This window comes from Megalops cyprinoides, chromosome 1 (assembly GCF_013368585.1).
Source record: "Megalops cyprinoides isolate fMegCyp1 chromosome 1, fMegCyp1.pri, whole genome shotgun sequence".
NCBI classification, from domain to species: Eukaryota; Metazoa; Chordata; class Actinopteri; order Elopiformes; family Megalopidae; genus Megalops; species Megalops cyprinoides.
The window spans coordinates 25522498-25543159 of record NC_050583.1 but is presented as its reverse complement, the minus strand read 5'-3'; the positions used below and the strand labels follow the sequence as shown (position 1 = coordinate 25543159).

The 20662-nt window shown below is 37.9% G+C and overlaps 2 protein-coding genes across 4 annotated transcripts; both read right to left on the bottom strand.

Moving 5' to 3' along the window:
* Positions 1-979: 979 nt before the first annotated feature.
* On the bottom strand, positions 980-3820 carry aqp8a.1 (aquaporin 8a, tandem duplicate 1). Its single transcript, XM_036542290.1, has 5 exons — positions 3549-3820; positions 3058-3184; positions 1848-2062; positions 1606-1740; positions 980-1022 (listed from the first exon to the last, which is right to left on the bottom strand). The coding sequence occupies exons 1-5, from the start codon at positions 3818-3820 to the stop codon at positions 980-982; spliced, it is 792 nt and encodes a 263-aa protein (XP_036398183.1).
* A 5256-nt stretch (positions 3821-9076) lies between these two features.
* lcmt1 (leucine carboxyl methyltransferase 1) lies at positions 9077-20322 on the bottom strand. Of its 3 annotated transcripts, none has more exons than XM_036539041.1 (12): positions 20259-20322; positions 19899-20019; positions 19290-19381; positions 18438-18559; positions 18218-18294; positions 15499-15560; positions 14446-14548; positions 12369-12489; positions 12164-12265; positions 11242-11333; positions 9325-9422; positions 9077-9151 (listed from the first exon to the last, which is right to left on the bottom strand). In XM_036539041.1, exons 2-12 carry the CDS (start codon positions 19994-19996, stop codon positions 9129-9131), a joined length of 990 nt encoding a protein of 329 aa, XP_036394934.1. In that variant the 5' UTR covers positions 19997-20019; positions 20259-20322; the 3' UTR covers positions 9077-9128. The 3 variants fall into 3 exon arrangements, with proteins under 3 accessions (XP_036394934.1, XP_036394926.1, XP_036394918.1); XM_036539033.1 differs by having other exon boundaries at positions 20220-20285; XM_036539025.1 differs by having other exon boundaries at positions 20193-20279.
* Positions 20323-20662: the final 340 nt, after the last annotated feature.

The following is a 20662-nucleotide window of genomic DNA, read 5'->3' as shown; positions in this document are numbered from 1 at the left end:
CTGGAGAATTCATTTTACTTGATTCAGAGGGAAGTGTGCCTCCTATTGGCCCACCAGCAACATTCTCCACATTTGCTTAGCTTCAGCTGTTGAGGACTGGGTGACCATTAGGTCAATCTTACTGATAGTGTTTTCAATTTAACTGGGATGTGCTTTTGCTTTAAGCAGTCAGAGGTGCATCGGTGAAAAGAATTTTGGAAACAAAGAACGATCCAAGTTAAGTTTTATTTAAAAAAGGCAAGGCTTTTTTTCAAGGTTTTTTTTTCTTCAGCTAACATAAGCTTCATAATAAAAACAAACAAAAAAATATCAGATTAATAAAATTTAATTTGCACACATAATTAGATTGATCAAATATTACTTTTTCTCATACAGTAAACATTGGAAGATAGTAAACCTTTTGCAAGAGTGTTATCAAATTATGGTGCTAAAAACACCAATGGGCAGATTTATATTTTGATAAAAATGTTTTGGGTAACAACATATTTAAAGATTTTAAATGGTATAGAAAATGCATTATGTCTGAGATACTTTCAGGGAAGTCACAAACAAAAATTAAATTAGGACAGAGGAAGGGTTTACAGTCAACATGTACAATATATGTACAGACACAAATGTTGTAGAGTACACCACAGTATGGTTTATGGGAAAACTGATACTAGTGTAGTATGGTCCAGGCTTACATGTATCTTATAATGTTAGGCATACTAGGACTGGACATCTAGAGGATGTAAAAATTGAGGACATGTTCAAACACAGTGCTTTTTGGCCATTTAAGAGCAACAGCCACTGTCTGGAGGATGTCTTTTGACCGTTGGAAGGTGCCAAGTAATGCATATCATCCTGCCACCCCAAAACAAGTTCTAAAAATTAAAACAGAAGCCCATCCAAGCTTGGCATAAAAACAATGAAAGACATTATGCCACAGGAAAGCCACAGTCTTCCACGAAAATAAGAATATAGGTCTCTGCAGCAATCATCACTTCAAAACAACACGGGTCTTCTGGTCACCCAGCAGCAGTCTGTAAATTGTAAATTAACACATTAATTTAAGGAAAAGGAATTTTATTGCATTGAATCCAGAGAGAGTATATCCATATCACCTGTTTTTGTAAACCTCTTGCCATATCAAATCAGTCATTTCAATATCCAATGGAAACCCATATTTTCACATCTTGGACATGCTATGAAAGCTGTGAGCAGCTTAATGTTTTAACAAAAATATTGATCTTAAATTCATACTCCTTCAGTTCACCATATAACCACTAGGAGGCAGTAATATGCCATTTGTTTTCTTTAAAGTGTGGAATGATAAATGAGATTCAGTACAGTTTTGTCCAAAGGTTATCTATTGTTATCTATAAAGTAGATGAAAAGGATTAACTATAATGCTGATTGATAACTATGCACTGTTGTAGGCTTAAGTGACTGATTGAATTTGATTATGCCTATGCATTGTCCAATAAAGGGGACTACTACTGAATGCTCTCATAAGGGTCATATGAGCAAACCTTATGAGCAAGATTTGAGATTAAAATACAAAAATGCATGCACAAACCATGTCTTAACAAGTGTGTGTGACTACTCATTTAATGTGTAACGTACCTCACAAAGCTGGCAGTGAGCAGAGCGCCCGTCAGAGGCCCCACCCAATAGATCCAATGGTAGTCCCAGTGGTTTACCACCACAGCCGGGCCAAAGGCTCGTGCCGGGTTCATACATGCTCCGGACACCGCCCCTCTAAAACACAGCAGAACATGTCTCGCCAATGAATCTGACATTCATTTGCTGGCACAGGTGTCTATAATAAACCTCTCTGACTTTTTTTTGGCTTTGTCGGTGCATACCCAGCTAGAATGTCCGCAGCCACAGTCAGTCCAATGCAGAGAGGGGCCAGGCTGCTGCGGGTCCTTCCGTTGACCGCGCCCATGCACACCACTGTTGTCAGGAACAGCGTCATCACCATCTCAGCCACGGTGGCTGCCCCGACTTGGCTGTCATTTTTCACAGCATTAAACGCGGCTCCTGAGGCATTGGCATAGCTCTCAGATGAAGCGATCGCCTGAGTAAAGAAAATATGCAGAATGAGCAGAACAAATCAGACAATGTATTTCACTTGCACCTCATGGCTTATGAATTCATATTCCCCCTCTTCATTCTTATATTCTGTCATTCTAAAATATCACTTCATGCACTAGAGAATCTTCTTAGACATTTGCATGTCTCAATTAAGACACACCTTTTCTGTTCTAGGGATAGGATCAAAACAGACTCAGACTTAACATGTCCCAAACAGATCACAATGTAAAGAAGTGAGTATACAGTTTTATTTTACAACATCTAGTATCATATATAGTTATGTTATATAAGATAGATCAGTGCAGATAATAAAAAAAATGCTCAACTCATAGTATACCTGGTATGTGTGTATATGTGTGTGTGTGGTTATTCCATAGTTTGTCTAAATTCATGCTTCAGAAAATTATATGACCAACAAAAGGTTCCCACAAGGCATGCCTTTGATTGTCAACATAATTTGTATTGTTTGCAGAACTGTAATACACAACATTAAATATATATCTCTTTCTTGTAAATGTTCAATTAGTTCCTTCAAAGGGGTTCTGTAATTGTTCTTATATTTACAACAATCTTCACAATTGTAAACAAAATGAGAAAAAACAGTCTCAAACTATTGACTGCACACAACATCTGCCACACCTCTTTTAAACACTGTTGAAACGACAGCTATTCCAGACTGATCATTAACCCTTATTTCAGATCAATGTTTCTGTGCCAGAACAGAACTGTTTCCATAAAATGCCAAGGACAGGGTTGTAAGACTCTACTCAAAGGGTTTATAAATGATAAATTTCATGCATATTTTACTTTTCACCACCAAGTGCATGTGGGTGCCATTATTATCAATAGCCTGATAGAACAAGGGAGTGAGTAAATGGACACCTAAAACATCAAATATAAAAAATAAAAAAATAAATGTTTTTACAGTTAAAATGCTAAGATTGTCCTTGAAAAGCATCACTTCTAAAGTCCACCAACCTTAGCCAGGCCTGCACCAATCATTCCCCCAAACATTTGTGCCAGTATATATGGCAAAAGCAGTAAGATCCTGAGTCCCCCAGTGAGGTAGACTGCCAAAGACACAGCTGGGTTGAAATGTCCGCCACTGCATAGAGAGTGGACAAAGATTGTGACAAGGACCTTTAATCATTGTGTGTTACAATGTTCTTAATATTTCTGTCATGGTCTCATTCAGGGTTTCATGACATGGTTTAACAATTATCTCTATGACACACAGACAGTTCCTAAGCTATTTTGCTGCTGACCAGTCTTTAGCATTTGATGTGTTATTTGAATTATGTTGCTGCCACACTGCAAGATGATACGCAAAGAAAAGTTATTTTTCAAAAGTTATATGCAACAAATTTCATTTATCAACAATTTTTTTTACCCCGAATATCAAAGGTCAGCAAATTGGGCCTAAAACAGCCTTCAGGATTGCCAAAATGGCATTTCCGGGTGGTCCCTACCTGATTTCCCCAAACACTGCGATGACGACGGCCAGTGCCAGCCCATGTGCCAGAGCAGGCTGCAGTCTCCCAGTTCCCTCCGCGTTCTCAATCACAGAGGTGCACCCCACGAATATGAAGAGAGCGGAGCCCAGCAGCTCCGCCACACATGGCTGAAGGTAACGTTCAAAGATGTGGGCCTTGCCCCTGGCACCGGCCCTCTCCTGTTCTGGCTCGGCAGTGTCCACAGTGCCTATGTTGAAGAGTTCTGTCTTAGATTCTGTCGCAGACATCTTACCCAGCTGCTGTGGACACAGAACGCCAACACTCTCTGCTAACACACACAAAGTCAATGGTGTACTGATAAGGTCGTGCAGGGATGATGAGGTGTGTTTGGTGGGGGGGCATTATAACCCCTGTCATACATAAAGGATATTCCTGGCAATGCCCCAACTGCTGATCACAGAATTTCTTTACAATTGCCACGGGAGAAATAGACACTGATAATGAAAATATGTGTATCTTATCTCCACATCAAAATAACAAAACTCATTGGAGGAAAGAGAAGATGATGTCTTTTTGAAAGTATGCCAGATGTGAGTGGGGGTCATGTGATGCCTTCAATCCAAACATTTCACTTCTATAGTATAGAGGTATTATGTTGCATGCAAACCCTCTCAGCTGAGTCTCACTAAATGCGCTGTGCGTTTGTGTTATGGAGTACCTGACTCTGCCTTTGCAAGGTCATGGTGCGTTAATATTTCTCAGGCAGCTGAAGCCCAGAGGGGTGGCACAGGATTCAGCCAACAGGATCCCAGGGTCTGAAAGGGTGATGACAGAGGGACTGGAACATTTCCTTTCCACTCAGGGTTTATATTGGATGTCAATCTGAATTTCCTCTGGTAGGATAATACTTCTTCCTGAGGTATTTCAACACATAAGAAATCACAGTATTTTTTCACACTATTTTTTTTCTGTACATTATTTGTTTTTTTATTTGGCTCTACATTTTCAATTAAGGATTATACAGTGTCCTTAGCTGAGATACAAATTATGTTATTAATTACCAATTTTACATTGTCACCAAAGCAATGAAAAGAAATCAACACAGAAGACTGTTTCCTGAGCATTTTTACATGTGAATATACATAATACTTTATAGTTGTTGACTGATATCTTTATTTCTGAGAATATGTTCACAATCATGAACATGAACATAAACAGAATGCATGTGAATCAGATTATATTATTAATGTGAGCACCATTCGCTTTGTTTGCCAAAAGTCATTGAGAGACTGGTAAACGAGCAACTGACTCTGTCTAAATACAGACATCATCTCTAATATGTAGTCAAGATTTCAGGCTGGTAGTAAATGGCATCTGCCATTGAACATTATGCAGGTTTATGTAACCACCTCCATAGATCTACCCAAGCTACCTGACACCATGGGCCATTCCATTCCTCTGTACACGCTCTGCAGCATTTGCCTTTAATGAGACTTTAGGAACCTTCCCTGGTTTGCAGAAAACCTTTCCAAATGTATTCAACAGGTTGAATTTAAAAATATTTTCTCAGAGCCATTAACTATCGCCTAAAGAGTCCCTCATAGCTCGGTTTAGGCCGCACTATGTTTCCAATGAATGTAATCAGCATTGCACAAACTGTTGTAAAATCTCAGATATACCTGTACACTTAAGACACAGTTCTATATTGAGTATATCATTTCTTCCACTCTGGATTAGCCAATCCAAAACTTTGTAACTCTTTATCATGTGTGAACTACAGCAGAGCTACACTTTGTCACACTTGTTGACTATCGCTAGCTTGCACCTTGTCTGGCCAACTATTGAAACTTCTAATATTGTTGACTCCTTATATGGCCATTTGCTTGTGTTGTTCTCTCCCTCACTTGTACATCACTTTGGATAAAAGCATTTGCCAAAAGAATAAATGTAAATGTAAATAAATGTAAATGTCACATTCTGTAAGTACCTTGAGACATGGTTAGACTCTTCTTTGGCTCTCTGGGTATGAGTTTTTGTATCTTGCTGTGATGATATCCCCTTGGTCTCACCGTACAGTAAATGAGAATTGGCTCTCCATTGACCCTACCTTTACACATTTAATCCATTGATAAAAATTAGACCTGTCAGAAACAACAAATAAACAGCACTTGAACAGGTTTTGTCATATATTGTAGGATCAATATTCCCTAATCTTCATTATGTAAACAGAAGCAAATATTTATTACTTTACAAGGGCAGTAATTATGTAATTATGTACAGTAATTAATGCATCAAATCTCATTGTACATAATTAAGTTGATGCTGCAGGTTGCTTTTCTTCATTCAGGGCCCCTCTTTAACCAGTAATAATTCACTCTTTATGATACTATTTGTCTTGGGTATATAATCTGATGATAATTTCAAAGTAGTTAATTTATGATCTATTGCCTAATTTTGGACATTACTGCACATAATCTGTAAAACAAATTATATTCAGTTCTATTTTGTCAACCAGATCACAGCAGACTACAAACATATGTCATAATTTTTTGATTGTCAAATATATTACATTCAATGCAAATTCAGTTGTAAAGAACAATGTTTGTAATATGTTAACAAACTTTAAGGAACATCAGATCTACACGCAGACTTTTTTATGCTTTTTCCTGTTTATGAAGCCCTATTTTGGTATCACCAGTTGGACACATTGTGATTGTCTCACCATGACAGCCGCTGTACTCAGGCAGCAGTGCCGGAGTGTAGTGAATGCAATCCTCCGACACCCCCACACGTCAACCACAACTATTTTTCACATTGCCAGCTGCCAAGTACACTGGGCACGGCTTCACAGGTGTCATCCAAATAACCTGGAGGTGCCTGTTGTGCCTGTTGAGTCACTGGGTGTCAGAGAGGAGTGAGATGAGCAACCCCTGCCTACCCTAATCCCTGGTAGAAGGAAGACAATATGTTCTGCCACTGTGGGCTCCTAGTTATCATCGATTGACTGGGATTGACTTTGGGCCATACCGCTCATCATGCACTCATATTGATTGCCTGAACTGCTGAGCTAGTCAGAAGCCCAACTGGTAAACACTTAACTACTTACCTGCCAGCACTGAATACATGACTCAGCTACATACTTCATTTTGTAGGTGTTGTCATGCATGGATACGCTTTATGATGCATTGTTGTGAAGCCATGCGCATGTAAGGTGACATTTCATCTTAAAATAATATCTCATAAAGAATTTACAGGGCCATTTTTGTACTTAGTATCGTCATATCTAACCATTGGAATTAAGTATTAGCCTTGAAAATCAAAACTTAAACTTCATCAAATCGTAACATCAAATGGCTATGAATATGATTTGGAATAGATTAGGAATTTTTCATGGGAAAACAAACAATACAATATTGCATGCAGACAACAGCTTTGGCAGTATATAAATGATCAGAAAAAAATACCAAAAAGATAATATGACTTCTTACTCATTAACAGCTTGGTTTTTGAAGATTTTAGAATTATTTCTGATCACATTTTTGCTAGTTATTGTAGATTATAGATTGACATGATTCAGGGGATTCTCCAATCCAGGGTATAGATACGTGTGTGAGAAAGAAAACAAAATACTGCTCAAGAAAAGTTTGTGTCTTTATTCGCTTTGAGATACAGTGCTATATGATGCTGTATGTTCCTGCAACCAACCAATGGCCTACCCTGAAACTCTTTGCAACATATCTGACCCCTACTGCTCTGGGTATGCATAGGTATGCAACTCATTCAACACAAGGCATGAAACAGCTCCCATATTTCACCTATTACCAATGAATAAAGCCAGATATTTACTGAGGACATTCTGGTTAAGTATCTTGTCTGAGGGTACAACAGTACTCCACCTGGGATTCAGCACAGAAACCCTTTAAACTCAAACTAAATCACAAATATCAAAACTCAGAATAAAACACTACAATGCCAAAACATGGAACCAACAACTGTTAAAAAAAGACTGGACAACTCCTGTGCAATTGCTGCTTCTATCTACCTCCCAGGTCAGTATTTGGAGCAACTCAGAAAAAAGCAAAGCCAATTTAATTTGTGAAAAAAAAAAAGCTTTCAGGTTTTGAAATGGGCGTCAGCCATTATAAATGGAAAGAAGGTATGGGATTCAATGGAATATAGCCTGCTGACTTATATGGGTATTTAATTTTTTTGTAAATCAATAATCAATTTAATTGATATGACAGAGTCACCCAACACCCCAAAGTCCATTGTATGCCAGTGGTCAAAGATCGAATTTTGCAGCAATAACCAATGAGGGGATTAGAATTAACTGCAGAACCATGTGCCCAGTGTTGAGCCAAACATAGGTGAGCATTCTTTATAAACAGCACCTGGAGGGCTGATTGTTTCTCACTGATAAAATGGTGTTATCTACTTTGGAGGCTGAAAACTCAAAATGTGTTTTGAGATATGACTTTGTTTATTGACAGCATGAAGCAGTCTGATTGGATGAGGTTAATGGTTAGCCAGAAGAGGTTCGCAATGGAAACTTTAGAAGTGGATCGCCTACTAAGGATCAAAGACTACCACAAGCCTGCTTTTAATATTGATCCAAGTATTAAAGATTTACGAGCTGGCTAATTTTCAAGGACTATGTTCTGTTTGAGGACAAAGTTTTGAAGAATATCTGAAAGGTCACCAGGTCTCCATCAGGACAGATTCCTTGTAGTTATTCTATTCTGACAACTACAACCATGTATATACACCTTAAATGTGACAGTTATTTAATGAACAAGGTCAACCGCCACATTTATGTGCAAAGCAAACATATACAGATCTTCAGTGAAAAGTTTATGGATAAGCCATGAGTTAATGAAACAGTTTTTTTCCTCTTGATCCCAAAAGGTTCATCTGAAAGTAAAATCAAACAAAATCAAATCTTAAATCAGTACATTGAAACACCTACTTATAGTAGTCTACAAAATGCGATATACATGTCTTGAATCATTTATGCATGATATTAGAAAACACAATAAGAGAAACACTACAGTTGATGTTATGCTGTAATATCAAGGACCAAAAATAAATCTTCCCATAAAGGCTTGTCAGTATTCAAAAATGTCACTTAGCAACTTTTCAAATCACCCTTTTCATCAAATCATCACTTTTCAAAAATCCCAATAAATTAATGAGTGTAAAAAAATCATCAACTGAACAGGCAGATCCTGACTCCTAACATATATGATTCTGAAACTACTTTTAAATAAACATACTTCACTATATTGCTAAATGCTTCCATTTTTCACTTCAGCTGCCGAAGCAAATGTACAAATGATGGAACAGAATAAGTATGCATTACTGTACATCACTCCACTCAATTTAGAAGAAGTGCATTTAGTCCCTTTTCCACAATATTAACATGCCATAGACACATAAGGGATGCAAACACAGCTCATTAAATACATTTTATTTCAGCCAAACAAAGGAACAATAGTCCAGTCATCAGTATGCTTTCCCTCTCTGCCAGTATTCTGAGTGTTTATGGCACATAGAACCATCTCCATCTGGGTTTCAAGCCGACAGTCCCTTCCTTGTTTAAAATGCAATTTGTGCAAGTCCTGAAAAAAAGTTAAAAAGAGTATGCATAGCAAATTTGTAGGCTGGTGTCACTAGTAAAAGGTTTTGTTAAGGCAAATGAACAAATCCAAATATTTATCATAATAAATTGACAGTGTAATTATTATATGAATGCAGCATGCAAATTTACACAAACTTCACCATATATTCTTACCTAATTTGAGTTTATCCTTGGCAGCCCAGCAGATACAATAGTGTTGCAGAAGCTGCTGGAGAAGCTCCTTCTCATCTAAGAACTCCAGTCGTTCTATTCTGTAAATGTTAAGTTTTAATACTGTCAACAAGTTGAGCAGTCTTGAGTGTTAGGTTCTTTAAAAGGATGAATTAAGGTGTTTAATATGGAACATTTTCTTTTAATTTTAAACAGTAAAACATCTGACAGAGAACAGTGAGTGCTGATAAGTCCATCTGAGGCCAAAATAAATGTTATTCCACAAGAGTCGCATGTATGCTGTTGACAACATTAATAACCATGCCTTGTGGTTTCCACAAATGAAATTCCTACATTTTCTGCCAATGTTTATCAAGAGGCATGCAAAATCTCCAGTGAGACAGTTTATATAAAATAATACCATTTATGTCATCAAAATCCTATCGTGCGTTTGAGAAATAAATGTGCATTTGCCTCTTGAGAGGACTGATGGAAAAACGATCAGTATGACATTAATACTGCCCACAGCCATAAAAGGACAACTGGGAGCACACAAGTTTTGTGGACTGTGATGCACAAGGGAGAGCGGGGAGTGAGGTCACTTGCGTGTGTGTGACTGACTGACAGGGCTGGCAGGTGGCCTAACTTTTATGTGGCCGTTCCAGCACTCTTTCTCTCTGCGATGTCTGCTTTTAACTGATGCGGACAGAATGAAGCAGAGGTTTTTGTCTGTCATGACTTGCAATGGCTTTCAGTTACATTCACAGAGGATTTCAAAGTAATTATGCAGAGCTCTTGGTTAAGAAGAACTCTGCATTTTTGCACCCTGTCCATGTGTTACATGAAGTGCATGTAAGTTTCACGTTCCCTTCTAAAGATCAATTATCTATTACACTGGCACAAGCCTGCCAACAGCCACAACCTTTGCATCATTCTCCCCCTTCAACCAAGGACCAAATCTGAGAATCAAAATCTCTTTATCCCTCCTCCCCATCTTCTGTCTCAGATAATCACTGTCTCCAAAGTCCAGACTATAACCTATAATGCCTGGAAACTGGGGCAGAGTGCATAACTGCTGTTTGATTGCCTGAAACTAACCCTGAGAGTCATCAGGGATTCCTGGTCCCCACTTTGGGTACAATAAAGGACAAAATGGGATGTATATTATTAACTATTACAACTGTGGCCAGCGTCTGGATTAAAATATCATTATAGATCTAAACTCAGAGACCAGGCTATAGATCGATATTACAATTATTATCATATAGATCTACCCTCAGGTCATGAAGAATGAAATGCATGAACTGACATGGCCTGAGTGTGAAATGCATGAGAAAATATGCACTCAGATCTGTTAATTTTTAATACCTTTGTCCTTAACTAGTAAATCATTGAAATATAATGATCACATGCTCATTCATCAGGTTTTCAACACTTAGCCTAGAACAATAAGAAAGTATGGTCAATATTCCAATAGTCTATGCAGATAAGAGTGTAAATGGAAGCAATTCAATTTCCAAATGGCCTTCATGAATCTTATGACTCTATGCCAAATCTTTCAAATGAAAGGCCTGCTTTGCTAAAGGGCCACATACCACAGCTAATCTTAGGGAATCATTTGATATCTTAATCGTCATTCAAAATGACATCATTATCATTTATCATTTTCAGTACACAGGTTTTGTCCACAATGTTTTCGAGGAATGTATGACATTTATATTGTATTATCTATATATGTATATCAATTTATCTGTTTATCAATCCAGTTCTATCGATTTGTTGATCTACCTATCTTTACCATCTTTAACTTTACATCTTTCTCTCTGTTTCTCGTACTTTGTGTGAGTGCCCAGCTAAGGCCATAGTCTCTAGATTAAGTGCATGCCTCCACAGACGTGTCTAGTGTCAGGTGTTATGTACCTGGCCACATCTTCCTGGGGAAGGACACTGTACACAGTCATCATGTCCAGAGCATCGGCACTCTCCCAACCAGACAGCAGAAATCGCTCTTTCTACAACACAGACAGACACCAAAGACAACGTCACAGTCTTATCCACCATGTTCACACAGTACCTTCTACTTGTATTTCCTTCTGTTTTGTGCGTGTGTGTGCATGTATATTACATAATACATATATTTGTATGTGTATAAACACATACTCACAAACTAACAATAATACAAATGGAAGGTTTATCAAAGGGAAAGCAAGACATTTATATGTTTTTTCTACAAAAGAGAATTCAATGTAGTATGTAAACCTATCTGAAGCTGTGCCGTACATCAAACTCATTTCACTGCTTAAGCCTACACTGTATGACATACATGTTATATGTCTATAGTGCAAGTGTAATTATATTTACAGAATATAATTCACACACACAAATACAGAAACTACAGAATGAAATGTTCTGAAATGAGGTAAACAGAATGACCTGGAGGTAGGCCCATATGACTAGCAGCTCACTTTCAGACATGTTTTATTAGCATTGGTGTACAGCTCATTTTCAGCCATTTGGGCCCAAGGTCATAACCTGGTTCTTTACGTAATGCTGTGAGAACTATGGAAGCTGCTAACAGCTGCAGTGAACAGCCGACTGTGCACCCAAATTTACAGATTGGTGCAGATTAATTGCTGTCCAACCAGTGATACCAGCCAAATGAACCTTTCCAAAGCTCAGAATGCATAATAAATGAAAGAGTTGTAAAGCTGAATTACAAAAAGATAATTATCTGTTCCACTCTTGAAGGCCAAGGTTTTATGGCAATAGGAAGCTTTTTGCAGGAGTCCACAGATTATAATGCCTATGTGTTTCTGTGCAGGATTACGAGAAAGCACTTCACCTGCGAGTCCAGGGAGCGACACACTTCCACTCCAGCCAAGTTGCACTGACGCCTCTGCAGATTCTCAATCATTACCTGTCCAAAGCGATCTTCCATGTTCACCTGCACATACAAACACCATTAAAGGGTTTGTTCTACTGTAGTTAGTGTCTCCCATCACAGCAGGTTTTTCAGTTGTGACAGCCCATGGAAGCCTGCATCTGACCTGTTCGTAGTTGATGAACATGGCAGTGTGGAAGGTATCAGCCGCCCAGTGCAACAGCTTGGAGGACTGCTCGGGAGTTATATACACCAGCACACACTCGGACAGGAACAGAGTGGGCAACCTGGAGGTGGGGAACAGCACCTTCATCACCAATCGAAATGGTGGGGAACAGGACCTTCATCACCAATCAAAATGACACAAAAGCATCATGCAGTGTATGGAGGGATTACAAGCATTCATAAGCAAGTCATTCATAAAATCACCACACTTTTTCTACAATTAACATTTTTTTATTCAAAACATACTGGCAGACCTGGCATTTGTGATGCACAATTATAAGACAAATGTGCACTCCTGAAAAGGATTTTAGGCATGTAATAGGTACTGAACAACATATCAAATTTCAATTTTACAGGGAATGTAGTGTAAAACCTTTTGAATTCTTGTACTCAATCCCAAGAAAAGCTACTCAAATCTAAAAGTGTAACTGCACCACAAATCTACAATTTACTATGTTGTTCACTACTTCACAGTTTAGAATGTACGAGTACTGAAAAGCACAAGACTGAGTCTCCATTTCTTCCACTGTTTTTTTCACGCTTTAATGTCAGTGTGTGGCAGTCGGGCATTTGATTTACACTCCAGCTCGTGTTCCTGTTCATCTTACATCCTTATCTTTTTATAACAAATGAGGAGCTTTTCAATAATGACACATATACGAGTAAAGATTAGGAGACACTTTTTTGTATCATTTTAAGTTCACATGAGAGTTTCCCTTTAATAAACGTTGGCAGGCTCAGTGGAACTCACAGGAACCCATGAATAAACAGTATGAGAAACCTGTATAGAATGTCCCTTGCTTTAATCTAGTTCCAGGGTATATGGACTTCTCTAAGCTGCATCCGCACAGGTCATGGCAGATACAGATTTTTGACCCACAAATGGAAATGAAGAACCCACGTGCGTGCCTGCTCTGGTCAGGGACAGACTGTGGAACGATTCACCACCCAACCCAAACAACACCATTTATAATAACGAGAGATGTGCCAAAGAGATACACTGTGCCGTCCCTCAGGCAGCCATCTGGCCCAAACATCTTACAAAACACCACGGCTCCCCCACCAGCACTAACAGATACAGTCACGCAAAAGCAGCTCTCTTTCACACTGTGCCACTTTGGCAGCATGCATACGCTCAGTAAATGACTTGATCACAAATGTGGACACTCAGATCTGCAGGGTAAACTTCATTAACTAGCCATTAAGAGGTCTGTAATACAACGTCACAGAAGATCCTAATGTAACTTACTCACCTGAACACCTGAAATGCTATCACTTAAAGCTACTTCATGTGTCGTAAACTTTGTTTTCCTTTAAAAAATTGAATGGTTTCATGCACTCTGTTTCATGCTATCTCTACTAGCTATCTTGTACCTTGTCTAGCCAACTACTGAAACCTGGTCATGCAGCGCTTCTAATATTGTTGACTAATTGTATGGCTTTTTGCTTTTGCTGTACTCTGCCTCACTTATAAGTCACTTTGGATGCTTTAAATGTAAATGTACCTGATATTTACAAATACTTTAAATGAGAGAGTAAATATGACTATGGATACCTTGTACGTGTTAGGATTTGTTACTACCATAATGATACAGAAATACTGATGTAGTGAGAGGATCATCTAAATCACCTTGTCAAGGAGGGGGAAAGCTATCAGATCAGTGCTAATGATCCAGCCTCAGAAACAGAGGTAAATCGGACACTAAGCCCCAGAACAGAACAACAGACATTGAATCTAAAAACCTCTAATGGAGATGCGAGTATTTGATCACACTGTCATTTCACAGTGCTGAGGACTTAGTCCAGAAAAAGGGAGCTTTTTGGATAAACAGGTTACATACAAACAAGCAGAGACAATTGGCCTTCATGTCTTGTCCGTGCAGACCGGAGGAAAGGTTGGGTGGGGATATACTGAGAACAAGCACAAGCAGCTGAAGTAAAGAGAAGATAATATCCTGACTCGATACATTTGAGCCAAATGAAGGCATCCAGCCTCCAGGACACTGTATGCAACTTACTTTGGATCCATGTGGAACTTCTTCAGTTTGTCCTCCAGGCCTGCGATGTCCCTGAGATCAGCACCGAAGACACAGTATCTGTCTGAGTCAAGGCTGTGGCCATCTGTCACACATACAATGAAAATTAGCCCAGGAGTGCCAGGAGACCAATGTGCACCTTAATGTGAAAAAGGGGGTCCACATACATCATTAAAGGCTTTACTTCTTTCTTCTTTCACTCTGTTTAGTTCAAACTGGATGGTATTAGTTGCTCGTACCATGGAGTTATTTTTTCAGATTTGGAATAGTGTAGCAAAAGCTGCAAGAACATGACTCATATAGATAAGAAGGACACCATCCAGCACAGTCCCAATACATTCCACTCTTAACTGCCTTAGAAATATCACAAGGAGGACTGGTATCAATCAGAGTGGAGTAAAACTAGAGGTTTCAAGCAATCATGAAGTATTAAATCTATGAGCTACAGTCAACAATATATCTAGAAATCATTCCTAAGAAACATGCCAAATATGAGAGGAAAGAGTGAATACTGTACAATTCTATGAGAAAATTGTGTTCTCCAGCAGCCACATTCTTCACGGCCAGCTAAGAAAACAATACAAACTAATGACATAAATTTAACATATCAGACTTTCCAGATTTGCATGTTTCTTCTGTGTTGGTTCATAGGTGTTATTGTTCAGATTTACATGGAAGTGGGTTTTGAAATTTCAGAAAAATACTTAACATGGCAAAACAGAGTGAGGAAGATTGGTGTAATTATATTCCCACCTAATTAACGACAACAATAATCAAACAATAAAGATTTAACATTCATGGGCAGTGGCAGCTTTGCTGGTGTTTTCATCATCTATCAGTAAAATGAGGTACTGTCACTACTCTCTGCGAGGCATCAGTGAGTGATGTCCCTCATTTCACTCCCTTACATACTGGATAACTTCTCAAACAGCTCCAGTAGAATAATAATAAAAAAAAAAAATATATATATATATATATTTTTTTTTCCCACTGCACAGCATGTTTAAACAGTTGATTTTTTACCTTGACTCTTACCTAATAAGAGTGCATCTGTGGAGTGTGTTTCAATTATGGGTTTTGACAAGGGAGGTTTTGTCCTGTTGAGAAAACAAATGTATTAAATGCAATACAACACTACACACCACATTTCAGCTGCATTTCTCAAGGTTCCCTCATTCAATGAGGGAGTCATGATACTCATGTCCAAACTCAATATTACCATAATGAGCTTCACACATTTCATTATTGTTATTTAGCAGATGCTCATCTCCAGAGCTATTTACATAGGTTACAATTTTTATGTGTTAAATTATAAATCCAAGTGACAAATTAAAGAAAATTTTACACCAATCAATGAGTCTTGATCTTTCTACCCAAAATATTTTGCTAACATCAGTTAACAGAAACAGAAAGGTGGAATTTGTTTCAATGTATTACTCAACACTAAGGACAAAGTGTAGTGGAGGTGTATTGACCTGGCCTAAAAATTTGCTGTTCAGTCTGTTTGGGATGGTATTCAGAATTTCATTAATCCATAATCTTGTTCATATGCAGAGGTGTATACATCTGACATAAATACCGTCTATCTCAGTATTGACCTTTTTCTCAAATGGTCTTCATTTCTGTATAAATCTAAATCCACTGCACCATCTAGATACTGGGCACAGAAACCATGACACCAACATCAAAAAATAAAATAACTATTCAATGCAACTACCAAAGTAAACCTAACTTCAGTGCTGCCTGCAGTTGGTTCACAATCTTTCTGAACCTTTCCTAAGGTCACATTTGGGTACAAGTTCAAGTGCAGGTCAGGCTACGATGCAGGTCATATAAGCTACAACTCTGTCCAATGAACACTCTCTTTTTATGTGTTGAAACAAACTTCTGCAATAAATATTTGCTTTTTAAAATGCGCCTTGTTTCATACAGCAGCTTTATCTAAATAAGCGCTATCTACAGACCACAGACAAAGGTTCGCTACCTTTATTGCTTAAGAAGGGGTCAGCTCAGGTCAATACAAAAACACCCTGCAGGCAAGAATGTTTGTATACATGTTGTAGGTGACAATGAGGCCCCTCATACATGCATAATAACACCACCCTGCATTTAAATAGTCTACTCTCTACTGCACTAATGTTACCACCAGTTGATTGAAATTCTCCAATTATAATTTAGTGCACAAAATAAAACTACATAGTGCTTAATAGTGCCAAGGACCAATGCGTTCAATTAGATTTGTGCATTGTACACTGAAGATGATTGCAAGCTGATCCTTTCACTCTGCATTCCCTCTTCCCAACATCATGAGAAGTAGCAGCAATCACTCACTGAATAATGGGTAGCTACATGAACGGTATATGCACTGTACACTCACCATATACAGTAAAGGTAAAAGAAGGAAATGAAAGATGCCACTGCTGTCAAAATGCTGGAGGTAAACAGCAGGGTTAGTGAATAAGAAAGTGATTTTGTTCCCCTCTTCTGGTATCTTTGCACATGGCAGGATATCGGAAACAGAATTAAAGTCCACTGACTTTCACCACAGAGATGAATATATTACAACCCTTATCTGTATTACAAACCAAGAGATGTGATTTCAATGCACTTCACTGACCTATGATAACACTAATACCTGACTGACAAAGGGCGAAAGAGTTATTTAGTCAACCATTTCATATTTCATTAAAAAAAACTTGCAAGAATCAATGGGTGTATTTAATTTTGCATTTTTCAGAAAATACTTTATATTTGCAACCTATGTTACGTACAGTTTACTGTTCAACAGCCCACTGTCTGTGGGCAAATTGTTGCCAAAAGGTGACAGAATGGGTGTGAACTGCATGCTTAACATGTTTAACTGTATGAAACCATGTATCTAAACTAAACCAAGCTAAACTTGTCCTGAGATGCACCTTTTGGTTTCCAACTTGGGGTTGGAAGAACACACATTCACACATATTCATCTACATCAGTGATTTTCAGTTTTAACATTAAACTTGGAATGTCAACATTTCATGGACAATGTTCCTTCAATGTTGTTCACAGGCGTATTTTGATCTATGTTTGACATTGCTTGACTTGTATCTGGCACCCACCCTGGCATCTGCTGGCATCATTGAGAGAAAGATAAAGCTGGAGAGGTGTTTCTACTACCAATGAAAGGAATAAGGGTGTTAACTCATTTCTGTCTACTTAAACTAAACAGACATATCCACTTGGATCTATCTTGACTAAATGAGATTATTAAATTACTAAATGTATTGTTTTATGGCCTGAATTAATTAATAAGATGACACAAACTATACTTAATTGCCACAACAATTGCCTCAAATTTGAAGGACAGCTATTCAGCTATTAAAATGATCTACTTATATATTTGCTTATATGGGCACTAGCATATATGCATGTCCAACAGATCAGTATTGAACAGCTCAATCAAACAATTATTTAAACCAGATGGAAGAAAAACCAAAACATACGTGTTTCTCCAACACCAGCACTGAGAAACACTACTTCAAAGCAAGCCAGGAATCACTTTCCAATCTACTTCTGGCTCATCTAGAAAGTGATATTTTTCTTGTCATATTAATTGTGTCAATTCAAAAAGACTGTGCAGATTTTTTAAAGTGACATAGTTTGTCAATCCAAGTCACTTGAGCACTAGGAGTCATAATGAATAGATTCACCTACCATAAATCGATAAAAGGAACCTACAGTTTCTTAAAGGATATTGGTATAGTTATTGCCTTACTTGATGTTGTGGATCTTCCTGGCAACAATCATTGGGAAGTCAACTTCAAAGTACTTTTTAGGCAAGAGGTTTTCATCCTGTAAATTAAGGCAGAACACAGTCAACTTACAAACAATGCACACATTATGTGATTATGTCACTTGTATTTAATCTTGATTAGATATGCACTAAACAAGTTTACCAAGTTGGTACAACTAATGTCAATTTATACAGTATGTACCTTTAGGCGCCAGAAAGTGGTGTCCAATCCTGCTCCCAGGTTTATCACCTGACAGTCACACGTCGTCTTTCTCAGAAACTCGTCCAGGAGGTGACTGACCCCCTGCACACGAGCATAGTATCCTGAGGGGAGTGAGCACCAACTTGATACATCACTAGGTATACTATATTTTTTCCAAGGGAAAAATGGTGAGCTTTCGTATGAAAGTGGTTCGCACATTGCTCGTTTGACCACCAGGGGGTAGCAACATACAGTGAATGAATGATAACACATATATTATCTCTCAGTTCTTAGTGACTAAAACTAATAAATGATGACAATAACTAGAGAAATTACAGACTTATGATGTTATTGTTTTACTTTGTCTTGAAATTAGTCTAATGGGAAACACTTTGTATTATGTATCGCATACTATTGTATTATGGACTTTCTATTTCATTTCTCTTTAGTCCTCAAAAACTGACTCTGTGTCAATAGTTTGATGTTTCATCATATATCTAACAAAAACTGCTTTTATTTTCCAACCAACTACAATTGTGAAACATATTCAAAACAACCAATGACTTACATGGAGCCACAAATCAAATTAAAACATGGGTCTTGATACTGTTTAAATAATGCATCAATCCTCTGCCACTTTCTCTGAAAACAGCAAAAGAACACCACTGCACACAAGGTGACTGATCAAATCCACTTACCAAACTCAGCACTGTGCTCAAAAAGGTGCTCTTAGGGAGGGGTCCATCAATTATTACTTATGCCATGTTATTTCATATTTCTCTAATAGATAATTGTGCATGCAGCGTTTTGTGACACATTCATGCACTGTTAGAACACTGTACAATGACTTGCCTCTGTTGATCTCAGGAGCCTTTCTTTCACCTATCTGCCTCACAAAGTACTGGATATATGGATCCTTCCAATAGCCTTTACTGGTTGCAAACCTGTGAATCAAATAAATGAGTGGTTTTGGAATAAACTTTAAAAATAATATGTTGCATTATTTGATTTGATATCTTAACTAAAAAGCGTAAGTTTACTGGGTGCAATTCTGCTTTTTTCTAATGCCTTCTCCCAAACTAGTTTCAAAGCCATATTATTTTGCTTTCATGTAATGTTTATCTGATAATGTTTATGTGGTAAAGTTTGGCACCCAAAGGTAGGATATGGGAAAATGTTTTAAATATTAAGAACGGAGAGCGATTTGCAAAATATGCTGAGGTCTGCTTGTACTCTATGCTCTACGTGCAAGGTAAACAGAACTATGTAGATGAGACCCAATTATCAGCTGAAAACATAGACCAGAAATAAACCGCACACTAGTAACGCTAAATTCATATAACAAAACCACGGCCACTGCTTATTACCAACAAATGTATGCCTCGATGCAAACTCATATCACCCAGATCATCGTAGACACTGTATTTAGGTTACTTGTATATATTGCAAAAAGATAACTACCTTTTGCATATTGACGCATCGTCACAAGTCGCTCTCACTGCTTCATCAGCAGTGTCAGAGTCTGTGAAAGACTGTCGGGTTGCCATCATCATACTCATACATGAACCATGTGAAAAAAATGCTGAAACAAGAACAAATACAGTAACACAATTTCAATAACAGAATTCGGGTTGATAGTTAGCATTTGATCATCTACATGAGCATGTCGCAGAAATGACTGAATAAGAGGGTAGCCAACTCTGTATAATGGAAATCGCTATATTTATCAACATTTTAAAGATGCATTGAAATTACCATTATAACGTATTATATAAGTCTCACATTCAGCTTCACACTAGCTGAGTACCAGTCCAAATTTACCAGTGACATTCCTGCATCCGCTTCCGCTACCTTTCTAACAAAGAAGCACTCGGTTGGTTTTCGCTGAGTCGCTGTTAATGACGTCATGGTCTTGTATTTGACATCCCACAATCCACCGCGCAGTGTCGTTTTTGGCAGGCAACGAGCTAATTTTAAATTATAGTGACATTTTTGATATTTGAAGACTGGTTTAAAATATGTTTTGAGTGGTTATATCTATGTGAAAAGATTAATTAATTAATTAACTTAATCAAAGCGCTAAATGACTCGCTTCTACTCCAAAAAAAAAAACCAAAACAAAACAAAAAACAGCTGCGCCTCTGTAGTTTCCATTTTCACAAATAAGTCATCATTTTTCATGGTGATGATAGTCTGAACCAATTATATGCAAAATAGCTTATGAC